Here is a 19,029-nt window from a genome sequence, read left to right as displayed (position 1 = left end):
CCTCTCCTGGCGAAAAGCAAAATCTGAAATCGGAAATCGTGGCATCACAAGCCCCGTGTTAATTCTGCATACTTTTTTCTTCCATTTAGTTAATCCAACATGCCTATCTTATTCCTTTACCCTCCTTGTTTAAGTAACATTCTCTCCTCTATCACAGTCTTAAACATTCCATCGCCAATCAAAACACCCTGAATCTGTGAGAGAGAAAATATTGCACTTTTCCACAGATTTCTGTGGAAAAGTGCAAATTTTTACATGTAATAACGAACTTCCACAAAATTTCGCCTGCATTTGTTGAGTATATTTTTCCTGCCTAATGTGACTTATTTTAACAATCCTGTCTCCAGCCTCACCATCCCTAGCACTCCCTCCTTTTATTTTTTAATTTCAGTCTATTTCATCTTTTTAATCCTCCTCCGCACCCACATTCTAAAAGTATCCAAATCAATGTCTATCATCCTGCTTCAATCACCATGTTTCCAAGCCGCAAAAGATCACGTTCCATTTCAAGGATTTGAAAGAAATATTTTAGTATTCTGACTCATATTCCCGGTCATTAATTCTTCCTTGTAAAAGTTATTATGCCTAACACAATTCTTCTTCTTATGTATTTATAACTTTGACCACTTTGATCCAAAACACTACCGGGATACGTAAACCGTTCCACCTGCTCTAGTTTATGAACTCCTATTTTGACAGTTAACTTGGTCTTTTTCTTTCTATAAAATCGCATATCCTTCGTTTTGTTTACATTTGTTCTCATCCCATAACTATCTCCCTGGCTGTCTCGTGCGCTGAGCAGAGCTTGCAAACCCTTTGCTGACTGACAAGTTAGAACTTGATCATAAGAAAACCAAACTGATATTATAAATTCCCCACTAATTTCATCTCTCTTCCCAGTAATTCCCATGCCTTTTCAACTGCTTCCTCCTGATTTACGTTGACCAGTACAGGTAATTCAATCCAACTCTGTTTTACTCCTCGCCCTAATACTGCTCATCCGTACTGTCCACCCGCCACTCGCACCTGAGCAGTCTGACACATGTTACATGTATTTTATAATATGAGTTATTAATTGTGAAATTGATGAAAATCGCAAAACAAGATGAAATATAAACTTTGCGATGATATTTCATTGGTTATATCATAAAATATGTTTAACACTGAAGATTGTTTTTAACAAATGCGAAGTTATATCTTGGAAATAACAGCACCAATCAAATGTGGATTTTCGAATAACTCTTCTATGGGGACCTTATGTTTCATTCAATTTTTGAAGCAAACATATAACAATATGTTTAGGGTTGTATCAAATTCAAATGAACGAATATAAAGGAAAATGTTCTTCATTTGAAAACATACGGGTACATAACATAACAGGGAACATACTCCTGCTTTCAACAAAAATATTTTCAAATTATATAGTCATAATTCATCGATACTAGTATTATGCAAACTGAACGAAAACGTTTCCGCCCTGACTCATCCCTATGCTCCATCTTCATCCACACTCATATACACACACACCTCCTACCTCTCTCTCTCTCTCTCTCATTTTTCCCCCGTCTCCGCAGCCCCATTCATCCAAACGTGAGGAGTTTTCCATGGGTTGGCGCACGTGTTTTTTGTTTTACGACTGCAGATCACGTCCTCTGCCCGGGAAACTCCGCCGAGCTGAAACAATTAGATTTGATTGGTTGGGAAAGAAAAGACGCCGGGAGGAGTGGAAGGAGAAGGGTGAATGCTGGGGGTTTGGGAGGACTTATAAGGGTGGCGGGGGATGGGGAGGAGGACACAGGAAGGGCTAAGGAACGGGGAGGGTGGAGAGAGATGCGGAGAGGGAAGCGGAGGATGAGGAAAGAATGGGATGTGCAGGGAGATAGCTGTTGTTTTTCCTCTCCGGGGTGGATTGAGGAGTCGGGGGAAGAGAGGAGAGGGCGGGAGAGCGAGGAACGAGGCCGGAGGAGTCGGATAAATGGGTTTGAAAAGACGTGCCGAGAGGATATTTGAGAATAAACAACGCGTTTGGGGGAAGCGCTTGTCTCGCCCTTAGCCCTCCGTCCCCGCGGAGGGGGAGGAGGCTTTGGGGGTGGATATTTTGGTCTCTCGATGGGTGAGAGGGGGTCGGGGCGGTGTATGGGCTTGTGCGGGGGAGGGCGAGTTGGTGCTGCGTTCTTCTTTTGTGGAACGCGAGACGGAGGACGTGGCATCGGAGAGGAGGACGGGGAGAGAAAAGAGAGGATCAGCGCCGGAATGATCTTCAGTCTCTTCCGGATCATCTTTGCAGATGACGCGTTCGTGACTTCTTCGCTCGAAGGACCCGGAGGGAGGATTTGGGTAGGAGGGATGGATGACTGGGGAGGATTGGGGATGGAGGGAGGGGGGGAGTGGGGGTGGGGGGAGGGAGGACTGTGTTCTGGAACGAGGAGGGACAGAATCCTTCGCCAAAAATGATTTTCTAGCCGCCCCCTTTCCCCTCACTTACTTCCTTCACCAACCCCCAGGGTGTGTCCCCCCCTTCCCCAGGTTCCCGACAATATGTGGGTTGTTGGGGGCTCGAGAGGGATCCGAGATAAGATCCGGAAGTAATTATTCGACGTTCAGTTTCGGTGGCCACGTACCCACGAGAAGTTTAATCGGCGGTACGTTTTCATTTCTTGGCGCACCATTCATTCGCCAGTCGTCCTAATTTTCGCAAAACATCGGGGGCACCTCATCCCCAGGTTAAGTCAATAATTCAACGGTGTAACGACGAGTGTAATTTTCTAGGTGGAAAATTTTGTGAAAGTCGAAAATACAAATCAACAACTGCGTACATGCGATGAATGCTAATGCAAATTTTAGGAAGTAGATTCAGAGGAAAATGAAAGTTTACATAATGGAAGTAATTCTCGTCCTGTGCATCTACGTTAAAATAGCAGATGAATGATCGATCAAAAGACAATTTTCATGTCCAAATTATAAATAATTAGTCGCTACCGAATATTTTGGAGAGACTTCATGGACACATTTAATGCACCCGTGCTGCCTGTATGCACAAATAACTAGTCTTAATTATACTTTAACATACGCAATGTCATCAGCTATAATAAATGAAGCCAAAATGATCTTTGAAAATTTAAAACAGGGGTGAGGTGTTCTAAACTGATACAGAGTTTATCTACAGATTGAATGGTCCCGGAGAAAATTCAGGATGCCCTTGAACACTCTACATCCTCAGAAGTTCATCAATCTACCAGATAATTACTTTGATAGTGAAAGTATAAAGTACCACTTTACCCAAAAAGTACTTTTAATTTACCAAGTAGAACTCTTTCGACTGAAGTGCAAACAATGAAGTGATACATAGTTTACTGTTCTTCCTAATTTGTTGTTTGGTGCCTAAAAAGCTATTTGATGTGGTATTTTCAAATGATATATTTAATATTAGTTTACATTGGTAAATTAGATTTTGCAATTGAGTAAGAATAATTTTTATGATTTATAAAATTTATTATGGAAGGAGGTAATTGTGGTAATCATTGAAAACTGGCCATATTAGACAAAAATTTAAATGAGCTGTACCCACCTCTGACACATTTAATGCAGATTCATTTTTATAATTTGTTAAAAAATAGTTATTGTTTTAATATTCAAAATGGGGCAGGAATTGAAGGAACATTTAAAACAGGAAATCTGTTCCTTATTAATATATTTTAAGCCATATTTTAAGTTTAAATCATTTAATTTTTATGAGCCTCAAATTTTGATTATCATCCTAATGGTACATGCATTTATGATAAATAACCTTAATCAATTGGTAACAGTAACCGATGAAATAATTCAAAACATATTGTCTTGTTTTCAAATATCGAGATCGATCTAAGATTGAGAAGTTTCTTAGTAGGTGATAGCCCTCAATTTTCTCTCGTATTCCAACCTACTACAGCAGCTTTTTGACTAATTATTACAGATTAATCGAGAATATTACATATTTTGCTCTTTAACCATAACCCATACCTCGATATACCGTCAACAATCAAGAATCGTAATATACCCAATGACTCATCCGCGTTTATTTTTTCACAATCGCCGAATTTGATCTATTCCCGCCTGTTTCCCTGTTTACTCTCATTGCTCAAACGTTCTTCTCACCGAACAGCTCCACGGCCTTCGACGCCTTATGCAAGGCGACGGGATGCACCCGAGGGCGCCACTCGGCAGCAACTTCCGACCTCCGCAGCCGCTGCACCACAGGCCCGTGCGGACGAATATAGAGTTCAACTCGCAGCAGGTAAGAGCAGCCCTAAGTGTTCCCATCAACCTCGTCCGAAAATCATGTACAAATGAACAGCCCCAAAGCGTTGATAATCTTCATCCGTCACGCATAATGAGAGTGAAGAAACAATGAATATTTGTGTTAAAGAAAGTTTTTCTTTTCCTCTGATGCGTTTTGCAAAAAATATAGAATTTTCATGTTTATCAGAAATTGTAATATCTCTTTTATATCGCTCTCCGTAGGGGTTAGGTGGTAGAAGAGACTCCATAGTCCCAATCTCGCTCCAACATAAAGACGACTATCTATCTATTTATCTCCTTCGAAACGTTAGCAGGAGTTAAGAAGATTTACTGTAAGTATATATGAGAATAAATTAATTGAGTACAGTCACTATGAAATAAGACCTTGATTAATTTTCATTGCATTGGCATGCCTGCCGAATCCGAAGAATATATTAATGGATTGATTTCAAGGAATGCATGAATAGAAGAGCTTAGCTGGAAGACTGATATAAGTATATAATTGACAAGTGATGTTTTCACTGGACCATTATTATTTGGGATGGGTTCCGAAATTTTGTTGCTAAACATCTCCACTGATGCATTTCAAAAGTAATTAGGGCCATCACAAAACTGACTTTTTGATTGCCGGAGCGTGGAAGGGAATGTTGAAAAAATGTTATACGCTTGAGGGATGCAGGAAAAATAGATTTACTCTATCGGCAAATTGCATTTTTTTAAATCTCCGAGCGCCATCAGTTCTCCGCGCACTTCATTGGTGGCGCTGGAATCGACCTCAATCCCCGGGTCGTCTTTCCCTCTCGCGTCACGAATGCGGTCCGCCGCCGGCTCTTGGATCGGAAGTTTTCGACTGGGATTTTCCAGTAAAACCAAGTGTTGAATATTACCATTCAGTAATTTTCGTGGTCTCGCACATTAAATCTAATAAAAGAATACTTACCGTCGATGAAATAATTATAGAGCATCGCAGATGTTTCTCGAAAGTAGTCGCCTCTTAGTCTCATCCCTTAAAAAAATTTTCATTGTGATTTTTCTAAAGCTCCTTGTTGCTTCCGATATCACAATCGATAGCCTTTATTCCCTTCCAAGCCACACCGTATTGATGTACGTGTATTAATTAACCACCCCAGAGGTTCTTATTTGTGACTCCCTCCCCCACCCCTCCTCCCTGCACTCAATTTACCGACTTATCGCATCGACCGTTCACCAGCGAGACAGCGCCCCATTCAACCAGATTCCGCTCGGATTAAAATGGCGCGGATCGTGACCGTCTATTTTCTTTTCCATTGAACGGATGACCAGGCTAAAAGGTTATTTCCGGCCGGGGTTGCGCCCCTCCTCACCGGATCGCATCAATTGGTTTTCCCCCGTGCACTACGGCTCCAAAGGGAATCAATCTGGTCCATTCAAGTACTAATCATCCCATGCCGCGTCGGCTAGAATCTTTTATTTCTCGTGTAGTTTTCAGTGAGGCCTCGTCTACCTCCATTCAACCCCTTCCGCCGTTTGCTCTAGCCCTGCTCTCGTCACGGGCAGTTTTGCTCAAAAGGACTTGGAAGGGAAAAGAAAAAATTACCCAGCCGGTGGAGAAATCAATCCCTTTTCATATTTTGTTCAAAAGGGAAACGCATGCCGAGACGGATAAAGTCACGTTAGTTCATTAAAATTTTATAGTTCCAATTTAAAATTCCAAACGAAAGACGTTTGGCAAGGCACTTCTCTTTCAGCCATTTCCCCGATAAATTATCATGAATCTTTATTGAGGAACACGATGTGATATCCAGAGTTCATCATTACTGCACTATGATTAATATAAATTCAGTCATCACAGTTTAACGTAAATGAATTTTATCGTTGTGATGATAATTCCTAGTTTTAATTTTAATAGACAAGTTCATTGTATACATTTTGTTAATCGGTTCGTTGTATTTCTTGTTGTATCGATCATAATCAGATTCGAAAAAATATATTTCCGCCTATAAATATATTTATAATTCTATTTGGTTGCAATACTTTCTCCCATAAATGATTTTTTTTTCAAATGAGAATTAAAAGCGTTTATATTTAGAGGATTCCAAACCTGTGGCTCTATAGTTTTTTATTCTGAGTAATGATATCATTAACAAGAAAGGAAGTAGAGTGGGGTAACTTTTTACTGAAGAGCTTATTTTTTGAAAATTTCCTCTTTCTTCGTATTTCAATACTCTACGGGTATTTGATTATGAGAATAGTGAATTAAATTCCTTGTATCTGTAAATAAAGAATGATATGAAAGAAGCGGTGGGTTAGTTCTGTTTGACTTGCTTTTTTGCGCTGAGGGCATTGCTTACAAACAAGACATTGCACACAATTATTATGAAAGATGTTGATTTTGATGATAAAATTGAACCTGTTTCTAAGAAATCCATCCATCCAGGCCACCGTTTCTAATCAAAAATATAAAAGAATATTATATACCTAAACAAAAATGAAGTCTTTCTCAATACAGAAATAAATATCCTAATATTTTCTACAGAATGGCCACAATTTGACAAATTGTCAGGTTCCTCACTTGTATCGCGTGCTTGACGCATTCGAACGACATTTTGCTCAAGTTATCTTCTACTCCTACATGTTACCAAGCAAGCCACCAACACAGCGTATGGCAGGGAGTACTGAGGGTGGTGACATATCTACGTGAGGTACACTTCTCTATGCATTAAAGAGCAGTGAGGAGCTGTTAGAAACCAGGAAGAACGTAATGTATATTTTTGCCTCCCACCGTAAGAACTTTCCAATGATAGCACAAAATGCAAACTCTTTGTAAATTTACACAACTTAAATAACCGTAACTAAACAATCTGAAGTAAATGTTTAAGACTCACAGTTGAAAACATAAATAGCGGATTAATTGTAAGAATGTCTCGTATGTCACCCGAAGACAGATGATAAGATGTGATGAGCACGTAAACGTATGCGAAGATGCATTAAGGAAAGAGGGTTCGTCAAACGAACATTGAGGAAATATCCAAATCAGAAAAATAAAGGAGTAACGTTAATTTGGTAAGACCTCAACTTGAATACATGGCGAGTGTTTGGACATAATTTCCAAAATAACCATCGTACTTCTACGGTGAAATAGTGCTCTTATTGTGAATAATCAGTATTGCAGATATTCCAACATTATTATTGAAAATCTTTCGATGTGACACACTGGTATCTTGAAGGCTACATTAACCACTTGAACAAATCCGTGCAATATAATCGAGTTTAATGTGTATACAGTGGAAGCCTCACGCTATATCAGCAGGCAAACAAAACCCAAAGAATAAGATACAAACGGACAGATTTAAGGAATTCTTTTCCCCTTTTACCATTCGTGGCGTCAATATGCAACACAACATACGAAAAATCTAACATTTCCGCACAATAAATGCGTGCCAACACCAACAGTCACTGAATACAAATTAATTGCTATGACCCCTTGCCACGCGCTCTCGTAGCGGTTATATCTTGGAATGTTGGTTCAGTTCTTTGGCAATTTGGCCGCTAGACACTAACGAAGACTATTATTATTATTTGTTTGTCTGCCATGTTGGTAAGATTTTGGATAGACGCATATTTTACAACCCGAAATTTCTTAGTTCAACATAACCAGATGCACCCTGGCCCGAGACTACAGTAAACTGTTAAATTCCGCATACAGTCTATATTTTTCTTCATTCCATCAAGCATGCCTATACCTTTCTTCTCCCTTCATCATCAGGCTAACTTTCTTCCTTCCAACACTGTTTTCAAAGTTCCATTGCCGATCAAAAAGCTCTTCTTCCACTTATCCTGTCTTTTTTGGATTTATCATTACATTTCTCTCTCCTCACCTACCAAGCTGATTATTTTTTTATATTTTCCTATCTCTCAATTTAATCTTGGTATCATTTTTCACATCCACATCACAAAACCATTCAACCTAAGCCAATTAAATGTTTAAATGAAGAAGCCGTCATTTCCACATCCATAATACATGTTTCAACGCAGCACAATACTACGCCCCTCCTACAAGTTTGAACGAGACTTTTCTTAATATATTTATCCAAAGTCCCGGTTATCACTTCCACTTCATTGTTAAAGTTTCTATTCCCAATAAAATTTTCTCTCTTATGGCCTTGCTCCTTGGCCCATCATGGTCCGGAGCACTTACGAGAAACTGTTTCACTGGTTTTAGTTTCGCCCTCCAATTTTGACGTCACATGTAGCCTTACCATTCTTAAAAAACGGGCTTAAGAGCCAGGATCGAAATCCGACGGTGTAAACATCTTTCACGGACATCATGATCCTTATTTAGGGCGCTACGTGGAGAAAACCTCAACTTGCGTACGTCACCCTTCGGCCGGTATGTTTAACTTTGGACCTCCTGCTGTATTTCTTTCACAGAGTAGGCGATTGGGATTTCTCTCCACCCTTTCCTCATTCTCTGAATATTTTATCCCCATCATATTACCCTTTAATCCCTAATGACGCATGAGGTATCAGTCATTTCTCGCCTCCTTATCTAAAAACCGTTACTAATTACGCTTTAATAAACACTACAGCTAAAATGTAAATTTTTTATACAGATTCCTACTTTCCTATGTATTCTTAGTAAAGCTTTATTACCTAATTGAAGGCATTTTATAGACTATAGAACTTAATTTTATTAGGACATTACGTACATAAACCCCTGATAATTTTCTGCTTATTTTAAATGTGTAAACTGGCCAAGAAAATGTAATACATTCTCCACCATACCCTATATATAGTATATCTATATATATATGTATATATATATATATATTTATATATATGTATATATATATATATATATATATGTATATATATATGTATATATATATATATATATATATATATGTATGTATATATATATATATATATATGTATTTAAATGAGAGCAAAGTAACCCAATATAAATCTATTTTATGCCTTGCGTTTTGTAAAAGATGTTTTAAAAGTATTATATTCCTCCATTTATGGACTTTCGAGAAAGCATTGTGGTCGTATGCCCAACATTCATCATTGAAAATATGTTAGCACACTAATATTTTCAATTCTTTTCAGACCCCAGGAGGAGGAAAATACTGCCCAAGTATGCACCGAGAAGTTTATTACAAAGGTGTGTATTCCATTTCCTTTTTAATCAAGAAATATAAATATCAATTACTGATTATTTACGCGAAAAACTCTCGAAGAATTAACTAATAAGTATGGAGTTTGCACCTGGTACTTACGAATTTAATGGCGTTATTGCACAAAAGTGTATTTAAAAGAATTCCTATTGGCCGCACGGCTATTTTTTATGATAAAATACATTATCAGTGGGAATACAATTTTTTGCTTAATTTGTGTGTAATAAACTTTAAAAATGTTCTCTTGAATAAACTTTGACACTTGGTATGAAAATTAGTGTTTTACTTCATGTAAGTGGATGACTAATAAAGTTAAAATACTTCCACTTATTTCCTTTATGTTAGATGTATCCTTCGCTTGTATTATTGCTTTTCTATCGGTTTTATTAATATTTTGACGTAATTATAACTTTTTCTAAGATTTTCACACTGCATAAACTCTAAGTCCAAATAACAATTGAGATAATTATGTCATCAAAGAAAATATTCCAAATCATTCCACTCAATGGCTCAATGTATGCAAAAATATTTAAACTGTAAATTTAACGTTAAAAAATGCAGAAGATGGAATAATCTTTGTGGAATGTGTTTCGTCAAAACGAACTGAGAAAAACTTAACACCTTGAACCCGTCTAATTGCCAAAAAGGACATTCTTGTTCTTGAAATTTTCTTGGGCCAATATCAGATTGCTTTTCTGAATAGATGCTCCTTTGTTGTCTGAACGAGTAATTGGTCAGATGGGCTTGATGGTAACAAAGTTATAAGCAAAGTTTTAGTAGTGTATGATATTCATATAAATTATAATATATAATTAATAACTACTTTAATCAGTAATTTAAATTCGTCTAATACTTTCCACCTCCTCGTGACTCTTCAGCCAACAGTTGGAAACAGCACTGAGGTCCGCGCGAGTGGAAGAAGGGTATTGGAAGGGCGGAAGGCGAGCGAACGAGCTTCACGGGAGCACCGAGATGAAAGACTGCCGACTGCAATCCTCCACTTCTCACATCCAGTTCGCCCCTCAAGATGACTGCGGTGGTCTAGGAACCCCGGAGTCAGAGACGCCACCCTATTTCAAAATTCTTCCAGAGACGAAATTAACGGTGCTCTCCAAGGGGGGAGAGGGACCTCGCATTGAGAGCAGAGATGGGTGGAAGAGCATTTATACATGAGTGGTGCGAGGAAGGAGAGACACATGGGTTGAGGAGATGGAGAAATGCGAGTGATTGCGGGGGGTAAGGCCGAGTGCACCGATTTGGCAAAACACCGAGAAACTCTCCGGGACTCTTTGTGTCTTCTGATGCGTTTGTTTTTGTGACCCCGCGTGTTCCACGAAACACTGATAGACATACTAGAGGTGATGATGAATGGGGTATCGGCGGATAGTAAGCCGAATGAAGGAAGGTCGAAGTGAATAATCTCCTAATTCCACCCCCCCCCATCCCACGTGAGAGGCCGATGATGCTTTTTCTTCCCCCTTTCATCCACAGTAGTGGCAATGAAATAAACGCCTTTCTTCAATCTCCCCCCTCCCCCGAAAAACTCCTCCGGTCCATGCGAAAAAAATGTAGTGGGGCAAACGCTGGTCCCCCTAGACGACCGCAGACTTCTCCGGGACGCTTCGAGAATACCCAACGCCATATAGTCACCTCTAGTTTTTAGCCGCTCCCCCAACCCCTATTCCCCTCTTTACGCCCGCTTCACTGTTTCACCCCTCTCCTGCCTCCCCTCACTCGTTCCACCAACTCCCGCCCCGAGCCAGCCTTCTCCCGGTCTCGACTCCCTCGTTGCCCCCCTCCCCGAGCCGGAAAGAGATCCCCTCGTTAACCCGAAGTGAACCGCTACCTTCGACCTTCACCCCCTACCCCGGGACTCCCCCACTCCAGCATACCGGGTCCGGCACTCTCCCATCCTCCCCACGCTCCCATTCTTCCGTCTCTTCCCTTCTCTTCGACCGGGGGAGTAAAAGAGGAGGTAGGCGGAGGGAAGCGGGAGGCCGTCCGAAGACGCAGCTCCGAAAACATATCAACCTTATGGCCTGGATCGCCCTCGGGTCACAATCGGACCGGAATACGAACGAACGCCCCTCGATTCGACGGCCGCTCAAAAACCCCGGGCGGGAGGGAGGAGAGGTCGTCGCGGGGGAAATCGGAACTGCAGTCGTCCCTCGAGGGGTGTGCGAGTGGTTGGGGGGAGTGTTGAAAATACTAATGCCGGGCGAAGGGGGGAGAGTTGTAGGAGGAGGGAAGTTTGGTGTGTTGGGAAGGGTTTCGGAGGTCGACGCGGAGTTTTTCTTCTGGCGGTGGGTGTCATATTTCATCCGATGGTGGAATGTACTTGAAAGAGAGCTCAAGAGTTGCGCGTGTCGACTATTGGACGCCAAAGTACTACGCGTCCGTCATGAAGCATTTCTTTCCAAAAACCAGGCTGAAGATGAAGTTTAAATGGATTAATTCATCCGCCGGGGACAAGATCCCCAGGGAAAGGATACCAGGGAAAAATCAGTCACGTTTATGGATCTGATGTCATTGGCGTCAGGATGGAGAAAAGAAATTTTGTTGAAGTTTTTGTAACCTTGTGATGAATTGTTGATCCTATAGTATTGTATTGTTCCCATAGCAGATCCGTGTTTAATTAATAAGCTTACGTTGTTGCTTGCGGTTGGCAAAGTGAATTGTACATGATCAGAAATTGGAAAGTGGACTACGACGTGATTTAGGCAATAGCTACAATACGACAGTACAGGAGTGTACCGCATGAGTACTGCTGTAATAGTTTTCTGGACCAGTTCTCGATGTAAAATTTTTTGGCCTTTAACAGCGAAAACGAATGTACTGTTGTACATGTGCGTCGTTCCTGGCTTCCGGTGCGGAAGAATACAGATGTAGGAGAAGGCGTCTGTAAGTTAACTGTTATTTGAAAAGGAAAAATATCCATTCTTCCACATGCTTTTAGAAATACATGGAAGAATGAATATGTTAACAGTTGTAAAAAGAGTTCGAAAAGTGATTGATGGATTATCTGTCTGTATATGTTGTATCTAACCTAAAAAGGGGCTTCATAGCGTTGTGAACGTGTTGCGTAGACCATTTAGCGTATCCCCGATATATTTTCGTATATTTTAGCGGATAAGATAACTGAAAAAATGTCAGTGATATTTCTTCAGAAATAATCAAGATGGCCTTGAATGTTAAGAGGAATGGAATTTAATATTTCTAAAATGTCTTATCTTTGGCAATCTTATTTAAACAACTTTAACTAAAAGGAATTCCGTGCACAATATACGATACATTCCAACATCTCCTTACAAGCATGTTAATCACAAATCGTTCAGATGTGTTCCGTAACGTTTTTGTTCGTTAATGTGGATTATCCCTTCAATCCTTCTTCAGGTAACTTCCCAACGAAGGAAAGAGATGAATCCAGCGAGCCAACATGTATTTAAGGTTGAGTTTCGAAGTTCCTATGAGAAAACCTCAAAAAATGTTAAATGGTTGTTTGGTGGATTTTAAACATATCTATCGCGAAGTCGTCTTCCGAATTAATCCGTTGTTTATTGCTTAAGTTTTGATATGCATCCGGAAACACGATCAGTAAATGAGTGATGTTAAACATAAAAGTTGAATATGACTTGGAATTCTGCCGTTCATTTCGCCGTCACCGAAATGACAAATTAAGTAGCTAGAAAGGAAATTTTTCAAAAGATTTTTTTTTAATTTTTCATTGAATAGAATTGAAGTAAAAATGTCTTTATTACTTTTCTGGGTTTTACATTAAATTTATATTTCCTTTCTCCAAATAAACTGTAAAATTTCTGCATCCCATTGCTTAATTTTTCCTCAAGATATTTCATGACCTACTTGGAGGTAAAACTATAAAGATTTCTCACCAAGAAGGCGGGCTGCTATTCCACTAGCGATAATACAAGAATCCAAAAAACATGTTTTCCCTGCAAAGCTGATGTATTGATTCTAATATCATTGTATGCATCCATTTTTTTCTTAGAGGAAGTTAATTGAAAACATTTACGTTCATAAATTTTATTAATAATGAGAAAAATAAAACATGGATGCTTTGAAATAGCACACAAAAGAATGAATCTGCTGCTAGACAATGAAATGTTACTAACTATCAGGCCTTTTAATGGCCGAGAAAGTTAACATATCAAGTACCTATGTAGAATTTTAGCAATAAATCTAATAAACGACAGCCTCTGTAAATGGTATAAATCATGGGCCTAACGTCTGCGTAGCGTTTTGTGTGAAAAGTCAACTATAGCATTGGTTACACTGTGCGCCCAAACAATCTACATATTAACTCGACTGAAAATGCGATATTAAATATGCAATACGTTAAACAGTTATATGAAAACAGTGAGTTATCCATTATCAAAAAGCAAACAAAAATTCAAATGCCTTGTCTCGTTTGACAATGACACATATCAATTGTAACCATGATGTTTACTAAGTGTGTATAATGGTCTACTGTCCTATCCAACGGTGGTCAAAAATGTTGTTAATAACGATCTTCGAAAAATAACATAATTTAAAAAAATAAAAAAACATCCTAAGGGCTTATCATTGCATTTAAGGGAGTAGTGAGCAGCAAAGCGGCTTAACAAATAGCGACAACACAAACATTTTGGAAATGCTGAAATTTTCTCCGATTCGCAAGAGTTTGAGAAACAGGTAAATTGGCAACTGAGTTTCCGCGATGTCATTTCGTAATGGTTTACGTTTTTTTTGGCCTGTTATAAGTACTTGGATATTCGTGCACGTTCATGCACGGGATGAAATCTAAAATAAAATATGGTATTTCGCTTTAAACTGCTGGGTTGCTGGGGAGGATCTGGAGAGGAAGCATATCTTTTTAAATGTCTAAATGCGTCTTTGTCTAAAAACATAATCTCCCTTTTATAACTGCAACTTGCTTACTCTATTGTGACAGCCGGCGTAAGCAATGAACGTTCACTATACTAATGTTAACCACCTGTTACGCATGAAATGTATTGTTGTGGAGAAGATAAATTTTTTATGTTATAAATTTAGAAGTGTTATCTAAATACCTGAAAACAAATGTGTTGAAATAAAGAGATTTTTAGCAAAAATCAATGAGTATTTTTGTCACTGATTTTCTGTCATTATTATCCATATTTCCACATTTGATTAAAACTTTTTTGTTCCCTTTCAACTGTGTATTATAACATAGTAAGGGAATGCCTGCTCCTTTCCGAAATATTCAATTATTACTAATAAATATGTATTATTACATAAATATGGTGGGTCGCGGTAATGCAGGGGGTAGAGCATTGGACTGCTGACGGGAGGGTCCCGGGTTCGATTCCCGGGCAAGGCACCTGCAGCTCCACCCAAGCTAAGTGCTTTTACGGGCAGCAGATCTTCCTGGGAAACCATAACCGGCACAGGAAAGGAACTGGCCCCCCTACCCTGATGTGTGAATTTCAAACGCCGTCGGGCTTAATACTGGGTGAACTCTGCCATCATCTACCAAACCGACCTTCGGGTTGATGACTGTGTTTATGGTTTATGGTTTTACATTACTATGATGATTAGAGACGGAGAAAACTAAGGAAAACTAGGAAAAATGAGACAGCAAGATTGGTGCTGAGTCGGTGTGAGAAATTAGATGAAGATGGACAAGTACTGTGCCAGAGAACCCGTACAAGGTTTGTACAAAATGTTACGGTAACAGTTAATTCCTGACGTCTGCGTGAGGTGCTAAATTCAGATCGTCAGTGAAGTGTGCGCGTGATCGTAGGTCGTATTTACATTGTTATGGTGACAGTGCACATGGTTATGTTGTCCGCAACGACATCGCGACGATATCCCAACCCCATTTCAGTCTCTGCTTGGCACCGGTAGGTTATTTCCTATTCCAAAAGTGAAATCCTGCCTCAAAGAACATCATCATGGGACCCTAAGTACCGTCAAAGAAGCTTAAATACGAACCATTCGAGCCGTTGATAAACCCTTGCAAAAGTGCCTCAACGCCCAAGGAATGTACTTTGAAAAACTTGAGGCATTACAGAAAAATCTGAAATAAATCTAGGTTTCCCTAACCTTTCCCGATACTTTTGATACAAACTTTGTATTCAGCAGCCCAATTCATTTGGTCCTATCTAACGCTCATTTTTTACCACGAATAAAACTCGTTTTTCGTGACATTGTATGTAAGGTATTTAGTTACAACATCTTGTTCTTTTAAAAGCCCCAATTTTTCAAAGTTTAAGAGGACGCCTCGCAGGACTTGCCTGTGTTCATCGAATGTCTAAAATTCGCCCGCGTCCGAGGCATCGGCCGCGGGGATTTGGAGAGCGGCACTGCCAGACTCTCGGAAATCGAGGTTCCGATCGTGTTTTGTTTCGAGCGGCGGTTGACCGCCTAGTTCATCAAGAAGCGTGCGGTTTGACTCTCTACTTCTTCTGCCGGGAAGGCCGTGCTTTCGTTTTGTTCACTGGATCAAGACTGACCTTGACTCCTGGTGTAGAGCTAAGGCTCCGTTTTATTTGCTACCGTCGGGTGTGTGTAGCGGGGAGGGAGTGTACACGCGTGTTTTTTTCTTTCTCGGAGTGCTTTCGGTGCGCTCTCCCTTTTTTTTCGCGCTGGCGTGCTCAATCTGATTTGTTTCAAAATGGTCGTACGTTACGTAAACACGCTCGCCTTGCAAGTTGATGAGAAGGCGAAGTCCCCTACTCCGATGGAGGTCCATCCCCTTCACCCTAGAGTCGCTGGGTCTCACACCCGAAGAGATTGTGGCGATCCAATTTGGATATAATCGCCATTTGGTATTCCTGTAGTTGGCAACTGAAGCTGCTATGAAGAGGATTCTAGATAATAGCCCACGGAAACTACCGTTTCTATACCTAAATGATCCTAGAACGACAATTACCATTGACGAGGACTCCGGTAGCCCTTGTAATGTCAGGGTTCTTTGTCTCCCTGTGGAGATCCCATTGGATGATATAACAGGCGAGGTTCAACGTTCTGGAAAAATCCATCGCTCGTGGGAGGGCGACAAAATGGCGCGCGTGCTGACAGGTACGAGAGTGGTGCGGATGACGGTCGAAAGAAATATCCCCTTGTACCTCCACATCGGCGGCAACCGGACCAACATCATCTACGAGGGTCAGCGCCGCACCTGCGCCCGTCGCAACCAAGAAGGCCACGAACGCAAGACCTGCCCTCGGAACCAGGGAGGGAAGAGCTATGCGGAGGCAATGTTTTTGGCCTCCAACCCGAACACCGCTGAGGAGGTGGATGAGCCCGAGATGGCTGTGGAGGAGAGGGCGCGGTCGCTGATACTTATCGATGGTGCGCCCCCAGCTGTTCCCGCCGAACCCCCGCAACCCCCTCCACTTGGAGGGAAACTTCAGAGGGAGCGAAAGTCGTCAACGGAAGAAAGGGATCCCAAAAGAAGAGGACGGACGACACTGTACTGCTGATTTCGAACATCGATCAAGCTGCGGTCCCTACCAGCTCGGATATACTCTCACGACCACCGGCCCCTATCTCCGTGACCCCGTCAAAAGAGGATGGATCATCCTGCGTCCGTCCTTTCTCTGGCCACTCACCGACACGCTCTCCCCGCAATCCTTGCACCACGGGCTTCCAACTGCCAGAGAATCATGGGTGACAGCGGGGGAGGATGCATCCGATTGCGATTGTCCCCCTTCCACAATGGCAGGCCCCTCGATTCCGTTATCACGGAAACTCAAGAAAGTATAACCGGCCGCGGAAGTTGTCACATGTACGAGTAAAACTTTGTCTACGTCAACAATCCCAGACATTCCATCGTCCTTCCCCTTTGAGGACAGCCAAGGTGTCGACGATCTTCCCAGAGCTCCTCTAGATGCGGACCCATTCGACCGATTTCCTATGATTTCTCCCGACGGGGCCCCCTCGGCAGATGACCTCCAATCACCCACCCCGACCCCCCCTGAGGCCACCTGGACTGGGACGACCCCCAGCTGTGCTCGCTCGAAGAAGGCCCCCGTGGAATGCTGCCGAGTAACCCGCTCTTCGTAGAGACCACGGCTGGGTCATCCTCTTCGGACGAGGTCGAGGGGGAGGTATGCGGTGATAACTCGAGACTTCGATCGTCGGACGAAGCGTCCCGCCAAGCGGCGAAGCACTCGTCGCCCGGGTTCAAGCCGCGACCGAAGCGACGTAAGCCACGACCAGGAAACGTAAGCCACTTACTCTGGTTAGTGATGTGCGGTGCCCATAGCTGTCCTTTCATTCCACCAATGAATATTATGTCACTTAATATTGCTGGCGTTTATCCCGCTTTAAGAATTGCAGTCCTCCAACGTTTTCTCCGCAATCTTAGGGCTGATGTGATCCGCCTTGAATAGGTAAAGGAGGACATAGTCTGGGATGCAAATATCTTTCAGGCTATCGGCAATTTCACCGAGGGTCATTCTGGCACCACCACCCTTGCCCGAAATGGCATTCCGTTTTGTCATGTTCGCCGCCACCCCTCGGGCCGAATGACGTCCGCTATCGTGAATGGTATCCATATCACAAACCTTTACGCTCCCCCCGGTGAGCGCGCGAGTGCAGAGCGCGAAACATACTATATTTTAATGAACTTCTCCTCCCCTACCTGTATTCCTTCTCGGGGAAGACCATATCGGGTGTAGGTTTTAAATCTATCTACAGCCGAGAGGTTAGTGCCTCGGACAGGGATAGGGTGACATATTATCCAAGCTGGGCGCTCTCACTGATGCTCGACTCCATTGGAGTGGTTGACGCAGTGCATTCTTTCTGCGCTGGTCCCGCCCCTTTCACACGATCAGGGCCTAACTCTCGGATGCGGATTGACTACCTCTTCGTCTCGGCATCTCTAAAGAATGATGTCCAGACAGTGGACAACCTCCCGGTGTCCTTCTCTGATTACTGCGCAGTGATCATGAGAGTTACATGCCCGGACACAACCCAAGGGTGCGCACGTCGACCGCTGCGGCTCCGTGTGGTGTATGGACCTCCGCGTGTTGGAGGACGCGACTCGCCGCGATTCTATCCGCACCCGGGTGTGTGAACTGATCGCGGCACTCAGTCCCGGTGCAGACCTCGCTGTATAGTGGGACGAGGTTTTCAAACCCCGCATTGTCACCCACATCAAAAGGCAAACTTAGCATAAACATTCCGCTAAAGGCATGCAAGCATTGGTGGAACGGATGTGGCTGCCCCTGGTACCGGACATCCGTGGTAAAAAAGTTGTTTTTCTGAATAACTGTGCTTCAAATCTATCAATAATTCCAACCAAATGTAATGCTCCGCTGCTAATCAAAATATTTCCTTCTATATCCTGTGAACCCTGCCTTCATTATTTCCTTCCACAGTATTGTTCATGGTCACAATTGTTTTATGAAATGTATTTGAATTTATGTATATGTAAGTGTGTAATTTGCATATTTATGTTTTTATGCATCTATATGCATACATATATTTACAAAGGAAAAAAAATGCTGTAACCATAATCTATAAGCTGACAATGTGTACAATGTAAGCACTAGCAGTGTAACATACTAGACCGAATAAAACTAAATTGAACCATAGCTTAACTGGC

The 19,029-nt window shown here is 41.7% G+C and overlaps 1 protein-coding gene across 1 annotated transcript in view; it reads left to right on the top strand.

Annotated features, from left to right (window-relative positions):
* Positions 1-14,523, top strand: part of CARPB (Carbonic anhydrase-related protein B) — a 773,283-nt gene extending 758,760 nt beyond the window's left edge. Inside the window, exons 8-10 of the mRNA XM_071596722.1 lie at positions 4,142-4,273; positions 9,370-9,424; positions 10,316-14,523. Of these exons, the coding sequence (XP_071452823.1) occupies positions 4,142-4,273; positions 9,370-9,424; positions 10,316-10,338 (210 nt within the window). The 3' untranslated portion in view covers positions 10,339-14,523. The remainder of the gene's footprint in view (positions 1-4,141; positions 4,274-9,369; positions 9,425-10,315) is intronic.
* The last annotated feature ends 4,506 nt before the right edge of the window (positions 14,524-19,029 follow it).

The sequence above is a fragment of the Hetaerina americana genome, unplaced genomic scaffold, assembly GCF_022747635.1.
Source record: "Hetaerina americana unplaced genomic scaffold, ioHetAmer1.1.p SCAF_8, whole genome shotgun sequence".
Lineage (NCBI taxonomy): Eukaryota > Metazoa > Arthropoda > Insecta > Odonata > Calopterygidae > Hetaerina > Hetaerina americana.
This window is presented reverse-complemented; position numbering and strand designations above follow the sequence as displayed.